This window comes from Lotus japonicus, chromosome 4 (assembly GCF_012489685.1).
Source record: "Lotus japonicus ecotype B-129 chromosome 4, LjGifu_v1.2".
NCBI classification, from domain to species: domain Eukaryota; kingdom Viridiplantae; phylum Streptophyta; class Magnoliopsida; order Fabales; family Fabaceae; genus Lotus; species Lotus japonicus.
The window spans coordinates 72,939,241-72,951,818 of record NC_080044.1 but is presented as its reverse complement, the minus strand read 5'-3'; the positions used below and the strand labels follow the sequence as shown (position 1 = coordinate 72,951,818).

At 34.8% G+C, this 12,578-nt stretch overlaps 3 protein-coding genes across 7 annotated transcripts; all 3 read left to right on the top strand.

Moving 5' to 3' along the window:
* Positions 1 to 690: 690 nt before the first annotated feature.
* On the top strand, positions 691 to 4,238 carry LOC130710321 (endo-1,3;1,4-beta-D-glucanase-like). Its single transcript, XM_057559541.1, has 7 exons — positions 691 to 933; positions 1,056 to 1,077; positions 1,354 to 1,480; positions 1,810 to 1,900; positions 2,068 to 2,157; positions 3,206 to 3,306; positions 3,841 to 4,238. The coding sequence occupies exons 1-7, from the start codon at positions 786 to 788 to the stop codon at positions 3,979 to 3,981; spliced, it is 720 nt and encodes a 239-aa protein (XP_057415524.1). The 5' UTR covers positions 691 to 785; the 3' UTR covers positions 3,982 to 4,238.
* Positions 4,239 to 4,731: 493 nt separating this feature from the next.
* Positions 4,732 to 9,210, top strand: LOC130710322 (endo-1,3;1,4-beta-D-glucanase-like). 2 transcript variants are annotated; one of them, XM_057559542.1, is made up of 5 exons: positions 5,044 to 5,407; positions 5,711 to 5,732; positions 6,191 to 6,317; positions 6,629 to 6,719; positions 9,073 to 9,210. In XM_057559542.1, exons 1-5 carry the CDS (start codon positions 5,293 to 5,295, stop codon positions 9,099 to 9,101), a joined length of 384 nt encoding a protein of 127 aa, XP_057415525.1. In that variant the 5' UTR covers positions 5,044 to 5,292; the 3' UTR covers positions 9,102 to 9,210. The 2 variants fall into 2 exon arrangements, with proteins under 2 accessions (XP_057415526.1, XP_057415525.1); XM_057559543.1 differs by lacking the exon at positions 5,711 to 5,732 and having other exon boundaries at positions 4,732 to 5,407; positions 6,202 to 6,317.
* Positions 9,094 to 12,558, top strand: LOC130710320 (endo-1,3;1,4-beta-D-glucanase-like). Of its 4 annotated transcripts, none has more exons than XM_057559537.1 (7): positions 9,094 to 9,371; positions 9,561 to 9,582; positions 10,087 to 10,255; positions 10,504 to 10,594; positions 10,777 to 10,866; positions 11,569 to 11,669; positions 12,054 to 12,558. In XM_057559537.1, exons 1-7 carry the CDS (start codon positions 9,224 to 9,226, stop codon positions 12,195 to 12,197), a joined length of 765 nt encoding a protein of 254 aa, XP_057415520.1. In that variant the 5' UTR covers positions 9,094 to 9,223; the 3' UTR covers positions 12,198 to 12,558. The 4 variants fall into 4 exon arrangements, with proteins under 4 accessions (XP_057415520.1, XP_057415522.1, XP_057415521.1 ...); XM_057559539.1 differs by having other exon boundaries at positions 9,096 to 9,371; positions 10,129 to 10,255; XM_057559538.1 differs by having other exon boundaries at positions 9,096 to 9,371; positions 12,057 to 12,558.
* The last annotated feature ends 20 nt before the right edge of the window (positions 12,559 to 12,578 follow it).

The window sequence follows — 12,578 nt, the reverse complement described above, 5'->3', positions numbered from 1 at the left end:
ATAAGGGTATATGTGATTCTGAGATGAATACGGAACACCGTTTTCCGTATTCAATACGGAACACCAGGTTCTATATTCAATACGGAACACCAGGTTCCATATTAAATACGGAACATCAGGTTCCATATTTAATACGGAAAACGGTGTTCCGTATTAAACCAGAACCTCCATAAACCAGAACCTCCATCGGAACTCGCCCCAAAGCACATTCAAGCCATTTCAGCCAACATAACCTCTACGTAAGCATCAATCGACTACCCTAGGGTTGAAAGATTCACATAATTTCAAGTTAAATGGTGAAAATCCAAACTTACTTACCTCTAGGTTTCAATGCAATGAATGGGGAGAATGGGTTTGATGAATAGCTTTGATGGAGATGATGGAACCTTTCCAGATGATGATTCAAGCAAGGGGAGCGTCAGAGATCGAAGATTGAAGAACGAGGGGAGAATGGGGGAGAAATGGGTGTTGAAAGCGCTGAAATGGGTTTGAAAAAACCCTGTCGTTTTACATACTAATATAATACGGAAATGTGTCTTCCGTATTAAATACGGACGGTAAAGTTCCGTATTCTATTAAAGGGGGCATTCCAGTAATTTCCCCACTTTAAGTGGGACGCGGAGCCCCATAGGGGGCCAAACCCAATTCCCCAAATTATAGATACCAAAAAATTTCATATTCATGATCCTTCTACATATAACGAAGCACCCGAAACCAAAGACTAGTCAAACACAGACTCACAACACTCAGAACTCAGTGTGAAGCAAGCAGTATCAGCAATCATCATGTCAGGCCCTGAGTGCTGCTCAAATCCACCAACCCTCAACCCCACCGGCGGAGCTGGCCACGTTGACAAGATCGCCGGCGTCAACGCCTATTTCTCCGGCTCCTCTCACTCCAACCTCGCCGTTCTTCTCCTCTCCGATGTTTTCGGTATCAAATTCTGCATTTCATTCTTTTCAGGAGCCTGTGCTATATATATAGATAATCTAGTAACAGTTGTTGACTTTTACCAAAACCTTCGTCTAATTTCATATGCTCAATTTTCCTTGCAGGATATGAAGCACCAAATTTAAGGTATGCCTACAAATACAGTTATTTGACTTATTTCCACTTTTCACTTGTTCATGTTTTCTTTGATCTCATGTATATATATATATATATCAATGAGAATTTATAATGGTTGCTCATGTTACTTGCAGTTTTCACTTACAAATTAAAATTTTCCAAGGTTTTGATGAACTATGCTGTTAATACAATTTGACTGTTTCATTCTGCTCTGTTTACAAACTTCTCTGTCTCCACCTCTCTTGTATGTAATGTTTTTTGTTGACTTTGTTCTCTGTATTGAAGGAACCTTGCGGACAAAGTTGCAGCTGCTGGCTATTATGTGGTTGTTCCTGATCTCTTGAAGGGTGAGCCCTTGGACCTTGGGAACCCTGACAGGCCCTTTCCCGCTTGGATAAAAGATCATGGACCGGTTAGTTCTTATTTATAATACTTGCTTGTTCATGATTTTTCTCTTCTTGTATAAATTAAAGAAACAATTTTTTGGTGGTATTAAAAATTGAAATTCAGTTTTTTGTTGCCTTATTGGAACTTTGAACATTCTGAGTGGGGGATGTATGGCTGGAATGCGATTTCTAGTTATGTGATGTAATTAACTAATTATCATTTCAACAGCTCAGCCATTAGCCTGCTACCTTTGTATGTGGTTTTATTTGTAGATTGAGCATTAGGAAGGGTTAAATGTCAAATCAAATTTACAAAATTGTGACGCTCTCTGATGCTTACCCGCTATATTAACAGGACAAAGGTTTTGAAGATACAAAGCCGATAATTGAAGCTTTAAAGAGTAAAGGTGTTTCAGCTATTGGGGCTGTTGGTTTTTGCTGGGGTGGTGAGTGCCTCTCATCTGCTTATTTTGTTTGCATTTCCCCTTCTTTAGCTTGTGTAACAGTTTCAGCTCCTTGCAGGTGTTGTACTTATTGGTTGGATTTAAAGTTTTAAACATGATATTAATAATTGAACTAACACAATGTATTATATATTCCTTCTTTTTATCAGCTAAGGTTGTGGTTGAACTTGCGAAATCCAGACTGATCCAAGCTGCTGTGCTATTGCATCCATCGTTTGTCTCTTTGGATGATATCAAGGGTATAAATTTTCAATGTTAAGATATATTTCCTTAATTTGCGATTTGTTTAGGAAATGTCTTTTAGCATCTTATGCGGGAAAAAGACTACTAAGATTATGTTGGAGCTTCATGTTAGGAAAAACAGAAAAACTTGTCAATTGTCGTTTTCATCAATTTAAGCATTTTTGGCATAATGTCACTTCCCATGCTAATGTGCAGTATCTAAAAATAAGGGTAAAGATTTGGAGTAGGTTTTTAACTTACTCCTGGAGTAAATGGAGTCCTCCTCTCTTTATATTTATATTCACTTATTTGAAGAAATATATTTTTCATTACTAATTTATTAACTGCTAAGGGACTACTTGCCTTTACTTTTTTCCTCTCTTTTCTTTTCTTTCCTTCTTGTAAAATACAAATTATATTGGAATCTACTGTTATATAACTATTTCTTTTTCATTTAAACTTAGTCAAAATGCTGCAGAGAGAAGTTCTGGTTGAAAGCTGTTTTAGTATAACACAAAACAAAAAAATATGCTTATTTGATTAGATGTTAGATGATTAAATATTTGTCCAGAAGATGAGCAATACCTGCAGCAACAATGGAGTGTCTTTTGAATGACAGCTTTATATAGTTATACACTTGACAACCACATGATTCATGTTCACTATTTTTATGTATTTGGTATATTATACAAGTATACATTAGTGCAAAATATTAGGAACTCAATTGTATGTAGACTTAATGAGAGGCGGGTTTTTATGGATTTGGTATGCAATGCAATCTTACGCATGTAGAGGCTGGTTATAACTTATGTGCTACATAGGGGTAATTTAAATTGGCATCCCCCCTCCAATTTCTCCTGTTTCTTTGCTTTTTCTGTAACATCATGTTGAACTCATGTTGGTATAGTCCATTGTGAAAAAATTCTATTTCATCCGTAGCTTCTTTCATTAGAACTTATTAACTTGTAATTTTTCAATGAATGAAAAAAAGACAAGAAACAGATTTCTTAAAGCAGTGACTGAGATGCTCATATTCCAAGAGTTAATTATTGCTCTTCTGTTCAGGTGTTGATATTCCAATTTCTGTACTTGCTGCTGAGATTGACACAATTTCTCCTCCAGAGCTTGTGAAACAGTTTGAGCAAGTCCTAGCTGCAAAATCTCAGGTCACATAATTGTCATTTTTTTGTGTCCAGCCTTTTATATTACCTTGATGATTTGCTATTGTTCATGTTTTTGGGTTCTCTACACACATCATCTGTTACAAGATGCTGTAATCAGTCAATTCAGTTTGGTTAGCTTTTTCACTTTTTCTTTTGCTACTATTTGTGTCTTGAAAATAATTGTGTTGACACATGGTGTACAAGATATACATCACAACTGTGCAAATGGGCAACTAAATTGACATTTTTAAACCGGGATCCTCATGCAATATATAATTGCTCATCTAGACAAGAAATTGTTTTTTATCAGACATTGATGCATGTTTGGATTTTGGAAATCATTCTACAATTGATTGATTCTAAAACCAAAATTAATTATGGGAAGAAGCTTCCTGTGAGTAGCTTATGGGTTCCAAAATTGATTATGAGGATATAGAAGTTAATCCAAACGTGCTATGAATTTGCACATATGCAAGAATACCTCATGTATGTAAGATACCGCCCATCACTCATGAACCAATTTTTGTTTTTGTGCAGGTTGCCAGTTTTGTGAAAATATTTCCTAAAGTTTCACACGGTTGGAGTGTGAGATACAACCTGGAAGATACAGAAGCTGTGAAGGAAGCAGAGGAGGCCCATCAGGACTTGCTGGACTGGTTTGCTAAACATCTCAAGTGAGAAATTTAGCTGGATTGGTTTGCACATGTTGGTTGTGGAGGATCTAAAATGGCTATGCCTATATTTCCACAAATGTAGCTTACAGTTTATAAGAAAATAAATGCTTGAGTGGGTGTAAAATAAATGCTGTATTGTTTTTTTTTTTTGGTCATTAAATGCTGTATTGTTGTGTCTTGGACAATGGACATGGATCGTATTGGTAGACTCATTGTAGTAATATTGCATTCGATTATAAGTTTGTTGGACTTGTGATTTAAGTTGTGCTATTGCATTCGTTTATAAGTTTGTTGGAGTTGTGATTTAAGTTGTGCTATGGAATTATATTTCAAGACTTTTATGTTAGAATCCCCAACCTTTGATGGTTGCTTATACCCAGGTATTTTCTTAGACTGACTTCTGATAAAATATTCTTGATTATTAATTATTAATAATTTTCTCTAAAAATTAAAAGATACTTGCTTCACCCAATGAGTGTCGGTCGCAATGGTTAAAAGTGGTTGTTTGAACCCCTGAGGTCGATAATTCGATCCTTAGGTAACGCACTCTTGGGAGACTTCTAACAATTACCACACCCGGATCGAACATGATTGTCTTAAAGATGATACTTGTGGTTAGACCAAAAACATACATACTTCCTAAATAGCTAATAGCTAATAAACAATAGCAGGACAAATGATTTTCTACTTAAACTAGTAAGCCCCCTTTTTTTATGACCCTTTGGTGGCGATATTTATCTCATTAGTTGACTTCTCTTAACCTATCTTATCAAAATCCACATTTTTCATTGTTTAATATTTTAATTATAGGAATGCTACCAATTAAATAATTATAAACGTTCTTCTATCTGGAAAGCTAGCTTTAGAACATTCTCGGTTCAAATTTAAGTGTTGCATTTTTTTTCTTTCCCAATTTCAATTAAAATAATTTTCCCTTCATTGAATAATATTGCAATTGTAATCTTTTACTCTCATTCTTCCAAAGTTTTATATTATCATCAAATTCTTGGTTGTTTCTTTTATTTTATCTGTCACAAGTACAAATGAGTAATCAGTTTGACCGAACTTTGCCTTGCCCACCAATAAGTTGGTCGTAAGAGATGATGCATGTTTACATTTTAGCATTATTATTATTCCTCTTCTTTTTCCTGAATCACTGCTTTTGGTCTTTCTCCAACATTGCACAAGCAACAAAGGCACCAAGTCTTAAATCTTGTCTAACATCTTATTTTTTATATTTAGTTTCAGACACAAACAAACATCCTGAAGAGTGAGAAAATTAGGCCATGTTCTGAACACATTACAGAAGAAAAATATGTCAGGTCCTGAGTCCTGGGTAGGCCATGTTGAAAAACTTGGTGGCCTAGACACCTATGTTACTGGATCCTCTTATTCCAAGCTTGCCATTCTTATGGTTTCTGAAGTTTTTGGTACTTGAAACTCATCCTTTTTCTCAGTACTGGCTTATATCATCATGGTCACTTTTTCGTTTTGTTACATATGTATGGATATGATATTACACTATATTTGATTTATCTTGCAGCACGTGCTAACATCCATTTGCACTGCGCTAGTGTTAACAGATATTCCTGTTATTTTCTTCTAGACATATTTGTGACGCGGGGAGTGGCTTTGCTTCTTTATATGATTGATAATACTTCAGTTTTAATTTAAAGTTATTGATTCAAAACCGGCATCACATTTTTAACTTCACACGTTCCATTGCCTTGTAGGATATGAAGCTCCACTTCTAAGGTATGGACAATTTTAGTGTTTGTTTTCCGTGTTCAATTTTTCCCCTTTTATTTGGTCATCTGCAAATGTAAATCGTCTTTTCTGCATCAAGCTGGTCTTCTGCTCAATATTTTATTCAACTAGTCTGAATCCAATTAAAATGGTGATATCTGCTGCAATGGAAGACATGACTGAGAGAATGCATGTTATTGGTGAATGTCATGTTATTCAACTAGTCTGATTCCAATTAAAATGGTCTTCTGCCCCAATCTATCCTGAATGTCATGTTATTGGTGATTAAGTTTTAAATCTTCAAAGAGAATGCATTTGTACTTATTTATCTTGCTGATTAGTATGTGTTAAACAGTACACATTTGTATAAAGATTCCTATTTTGTACAATGATCCATTTGTACTTATTATATATTAGTTGTGAGTTCTGAAGTATTCCAATGGAAATTTATGTTCTCTGTTGTTAAGAAAACTTGCAGACAAGGTTGCAGCTACATGGTACTATGTAGTGGTTCCTGATTTTTTACACGGAGATCCATTTTCCTCAGAGGATGCTACCAGGCTTCTACCTGTTTGGTTAAAAGATCATGAACCAGTGAGTTCTTTTACTTCAGGGTTTATCTGTACTTGTAAGCTGAAAATTTGTATCCTAGCTGAAATTTGTAATGCTGACATTTAAGCATTTATGGTTTGGATTTAGATCTCTAAATTATGTGTCATTTTCACTGTAATTAACAGTTGATTTCTCTCCACACATTGCTGTTAATTTTAGTTATCTACCTTTTATGACATTTAAGGTATTTGATGAAAAATTAGTGTGGTTTTCACCAATCAAATGTAAAAGAATTGTTCCTTATTTTAAATCATAATTCATCATGCTCTTATACTGTAATGTTATGCTGATAGAACAAAGCTTTTGAAGATGCAAAACCAGTGATTGAAGCTTTAAAAGATAAAGGTGTTTTGGCCATAGGGGCTGCCTCTTTTTGTTGGGGTGGTAAGTTCCCTTATTATCAGCCTGTCCATTTGTTTATTATTTCTTTGCATACTTATTGGTTATATATTTTGAACTGATTAGATGAATTAACATATGAACTTACAAGTTAAAATCACAATTATGTATTATTTGTTGAGTTGACTGTTGTTGGTATTTCCCTCTAATTTCTCAGCCAACAAAGTGAAGTAATAGCATCTAATCATGATGTACCAAATACATGTGTACTAGTTAAAACAAAGAAATGAAACGAAAGTCTACAAGTTGCAGAATGCAAGTACCAAATCTTGTTTGTTATCATTCAATGGAAAGTCTACAATTCGCGGAGTGCCTTGAGCATGAGGATAGTTTTTTTAACATCTTAAACTTTCGAATTTCAGCAATGTTGCTGGTTATCGTCATCTTCTTTAAAAATCTTGAATTCTGTATAATATATTTTGCAAACCTAAACTCAGCTTTGGTGCCTCTATACCCATTTAGATAGCATCTTTTAAGGTGTAATAGAATGCATTCAGGAACCGATGGTGGAGATTGCCAAAATTCTATTTTTTCCAATTCTTCAAAGACAGAGCTAGGAGGATCCGAAGGCTGCCAACAATAAACACAAAATAAATAAATGAAAACATGTGTAGAAATGATGAAAAAATAGAAATCATCCTAATCTTTTAAGCAAAACCAGGTTTATGACAAGAACTTGAAGCTTGGGGCAATGACTGAGCAATTCCGCTACCTGAGACCAATCAGGATTATAGTATCTATAGACAAGCTCAACATGTGTTAGAGTGTTGCTGTACATCCATTGAGTCTCATAGAGTCTAAAATAAATCTGCATCATTGATTACAATTTCAAGAAATCAAATATATCATTGTCAATAGGAATGAACAAGAATGATGGATAAATTAATCACATTACCTCATCTAAGTGCAAAAACTCGACATTGTTGACCACCATGAGCAAAAAACATGTATGTATGACTGAAATATCTGCTCTGACCAACTTGGGTAACGTTTTAAACTCTCTGTCAGTGACATAATTACCAAAACTCAATCCACTCACCTTCAAATCCTCAAGAAGCTCGGCGAGATATTCGCGTTCTGAGAAATACAAATCTTGCAGATGCAGGACTTTAAGGAATGGCAAATCAACAACAGAGGAAAACTGATTCAAATCTAACCACTGCAACCTGAGAACCACAAGAGTCCTGCAACTGAAGATGGACGACAAGTTGATCGGTGAATTACTATAAAGGTTGAGATCGAGGTGCTGAACTCTGCGTTGCGCAGCAGCATTAACCCATATTAGATAAAATTTCAAATTTACATATCACTGACTTGTCAAAATAGCGCGCCAAATTCTAGCTTCTCCATTCCATTGGTGTCTTACACTAAGTGAAACCAATCAAATTTGCCTGGGTTCTAACCTCAAACCAACATGCACTGAGACTCACTCACAGGTTCACGTTTGCGCTTGTAACTTGCTAGGCAAGTTAAACTCTAACGGGCCTAACTTTTTGCTATGGTGAGTTAAGAGTTCACAGCAGAGAAACTTATAACTTTCTCTCTACGTGTGTGAGACACAATTAAGGATTTTTTTTTAAAAGATCACAATTAGCAATGTGTAGTATGTGTGTGTCATAATTGATTTAATCTGTTAATTTGGTTAGTCTATAGATATTTTCAGCATTAATCTCATATTTTAGTTTTTGTAAGATAAAAAGGGTTAAAAAAGACGGTAAAAAAGGCCCAACTTTTGGTGAACATGATAGAATTTTTACCCTTGAACATGATGGGATAAAGATACATAATTTAATTTAGTTTTTTTTTACAAGGAATAAATTTACATTTAGTAAAATCAACTTCTCATTTCAAAAAAAAAAACTTCTCATAAATTTGTGAGATTTTCTTCAACCCCTTTTGATTTAAGTGGTGTGGGAATGTATATAAGTTCTATTCTTCTAGATATAGAGGGTTTTTAGATTAAAAAAAATAATGGTTATCTTAACATTTTTAACCTAAACATTCAATTATGAAAATATGTGTCATTCAGTTATTGGACGTCTCCATAAAAATGTAGAATTAAATATTAACGGTGCACAATAATTAAAGTCTTTTTTTTTGTCTTTTGGTCATCAGTCTCTACGGAAAAAAAAAAGAACTCACGTGACTAATCTGGTTCGGAATAGGGTAGTGATGTCCCTTGCCACGAAGCTATTATTTTTGTTTGTTGATTAAAAAAACAATATTTGTTTGATTTATTTACAATGGTACTGTAAGCTTATCAAAAAAAAAAACAATGGTACTGTAAAATTTAATAAAAAAGCCTAAATCAAATTTGTATGGTTGCCACATCCTGCAGTTGTCCATATATGGACCACAATGATATGAGTGCATAGCAATAGCAAAGTGGAATCTCCCATTTCTTCACGTCATCTCTCTCTCTCTCTCTGTTCCAAAATTTGATCCCCAAGAGCAGAGCTGTGAAGTGAATTGCAGAGAAGAGAAGAGCAATGTCAGGGCCACAATGTTGCTCAAACCCACCAACCATTAACCCCACTGCAGGTGCAGGCCATGTTGAGAAATTTGCTGGTCTTGATTCCTATCTCACTGGCTCCCCTCACTCTAAGCTTGCCATTCTACTTGTCTCTGACATTTATGGTATCTTTCAAACACCCCATCTTCACTTTTGCATTCTATGAAGAGACTCTGGTTTCATTTCCAACTCCATCTAGTGGGAAAAGGCTTGCTTGTTGTTGTTGGCTGTATCAATATATTTTTTTAAAGGTTATTATCGCCTGTAGCCAATAATATCATCTTTTAACTTCACATGCTTGATTTGTTTTGTAGGATATGAAGCGCCGAATTTAAGGTATGATCTTATACTCAAGTCTCATGCCTATTGTCTATTTCTAAGTTAGCTAATTTTTTTACTTTATATGTTAGAGCAAGTTATCTTGGTTTCATACTGTCCAATTTCCAATTAATCGCGGACCATCACGGTGAGTCAAAAATCCACTATTTCAGCCGCTATTTGGAGGCGAATAGCGCGCTATAGTGGCAATAGCGGCGTCACAATTAGCAAAAAAATCCTACTTTTCCATTTTAAAGTAATGGCTCATAATCTTTAGGTAACAGTGAATGATAGATTTCAATTTTCGTAGGGAATTAATCAAATATATATCTATATCAACATGTTAACTGTAAATTATGAATTATGATATAATCATCTTCTTTCTTGGGAAGTCTACCTTTTACTCTCAAATTTTATCAAGTTCTGGTGAATTATTCCACTAATGGAATCTGGCTGTTTAACTCTCTTTTCCAATTCTCTCTTTCTCCATCTCTCTCTCTCTCTCTATGGTGCCAAATGTAGTGTATCTCTGGGCAGTGATACTGTTTGTCCTCTGTTGTTAAGGAACCTTGCAGACAAGGTTGCAGCTGCTGGATATTATGTGGTTGTTCCTGACTTCTTCTATGGTGACCCATATAATCCTGAGAATGCTAACAGGCCTTTACCTGTTTGGTTAAAAGATCATGGAACGGTAAGTTCTTATTTATAATAATTGGTTTTTACAATTACAAGCTGTTTGAATGTTAGTGGGCCACCTGTATATCAGTATATATGTTTGGATGAGTGGATCAAATACTATGGATTATCTCGCATAAAATGTATAGAAATTGTACATTGATTTGTAAACTTTTATTGTCATTCTCATCTAGTGAAAAATGGTTTTTTTGTGTGTTGTAATTTGTAATTCATAATTCCCTGATTCTTTCATATCAATAATAGGACAAAGGATTTGAAGTTGCCAAACCCATAGTTGAAGCTTTAAAAAGTAAAGGTGTGTCGGCTATTGGGGCTGCTGGATTTTGTTGGGGAGGTAAGTACCTCTCATTCCACTCATTCGGAGTGCTTATAATTTCCCCTCCTCTTGTTTGCATATTGATATACTATATAGCACTTTCAGCTTCACTTAGGTGTAGTTTCTGGTATGGTTTGAAATTATGAACACAACTAAGCAATCAAACTCACAGAGTGTAGTCTTTCTCTTCTTTCCTTCAGCTAAGGTTGTGGTTGAACTTGCGAAATCCAGACTAATCCAAGCTGCTGTGCAATTACACCCATCATTTGTCTCTCTGGATGACATCAATGGTATGAATTCTCAATATTTAAATTTCTTCTGTCTGCATATTTTAGTTATTGAAAACTTCACTGTATCTTCTAAGAATGACTACCAAAATTATGTTGCAGCTTCTTGTCATACCATTGATATAGGCAATTAGGCATGTTCGGAATATAACTACAGTCCTCAGTCACTTCCTAAATAATCATATTTGTCTTTATGCTGACTTGCAGTGTATTTTACTGTTTCTACATACTTCTGGTATGTCTGTATCATAATCATTACATTTTGAACATTTGATTGAATAAAAGAGAAATAGATTTGGTAAACCGTAAACATCTTATGCTGAGCCTAAATATTGAGCACTTCACTTTATAAATGATGTTGAAGGTTTCTGAGTCCTAGAAGTACGATTGTTTGAAAGATGAGCAAACCATAATAGTGTTTTTTATGGACTGTGCTTGCAATCTATTTTTCTGAAGGTCAATAATTTGCTACACAGGGGTATCTATATTTTATTTTTGTGTTGAAAAAATCTCCTTGCCTGTTGTCTTTTATTACAACAGTGTACTTAACTTCTGTTGATTTAATTGATTGTGCATAAGTTCTATTTTATTGGAGTTTGTTCCATACCAATTCATTCCGTTCTCATTTTTAAGCATATTTCTTAAGCAGTGACTATTGACTAAGATGTTCATATTCTAACAGTCAATTATTGGTCTAACTTTTAGGTGTTGATATTCCAATTGCTATACTTGGAGCTGAGATTGACAAAATGTCTCCTCCAGAGCTTCTGAAACAGTTTGAACAAGTCTTAACTGCTAAACCTGGGGTCAGATATTTTTTTCTCTTTTTGCTGGTTATCTACCATCATTTTAGATTACCTTTATGTTCTGATGATGATAATATTTTCTGGTTACTATGTGATTTTATTTTTAATTCAAAGATGACGTGTTCTTTCATTATCAGTTTCCATTTTTTGGTTCTGATGGGTTCAGACAAGTTGAATTTGAGAAATCTATCTGTAGCTAAGCTCTGTTTAAATTTCATTTTTACCAAGCACATTGTGCTTTGTGTCTTGTTTTTGGCTACTGAAAAACATTCATCGTCACCATCCTCTTGTCTACGTCATAACTCAGACCTTAAAGCTGGACCCATAACTGTTTCTTATTGAGAATGATTAATATGGCTTCTGAATTGTTATTTTTATTTTTAGCAGGTTGATAGTTATGTTAAAATATTTCCTAAAGTCTCACACGGTTGGAGTGTGAGATACAACATCGAAGATGCAGAAGCTGTGAAGGCTGCTGAGGAAGCCCATCAGGACATGCTGGACTGGTTTGCTAAACATCTCAAGTGAGAAATCAATCTTGTTCTATGAATGTGAAGAAGAACTTCTATTGCCTCTTTTCTAATAAGAGCTTGTTTGTCTGAGATTGTTCATAACTTTGCTTTTCCAATTTCTGGGTCATATTTTCGAGGACTGTGGTAAATACATCTTCAGCTTCGCCTCGTATGTAAAATAATCTTCAAAGTTCTGTTATCATTCACTTTGTTTGAATGGATTGGATTGAAGAAGCTTTGTTTTTAAACTCTAGTTATTCCCCGCCAAGGGTGAGTTTGTCCAAGTGCCTAATGCTAAGGTCTATGTATAAATTCTGGAATTGTGGTCTTTGAATGATTCTGGTGTATAAAAAGATAACTAAGGGCCCGTTTGTAAATTAAGTTCTTGTTGCATAAT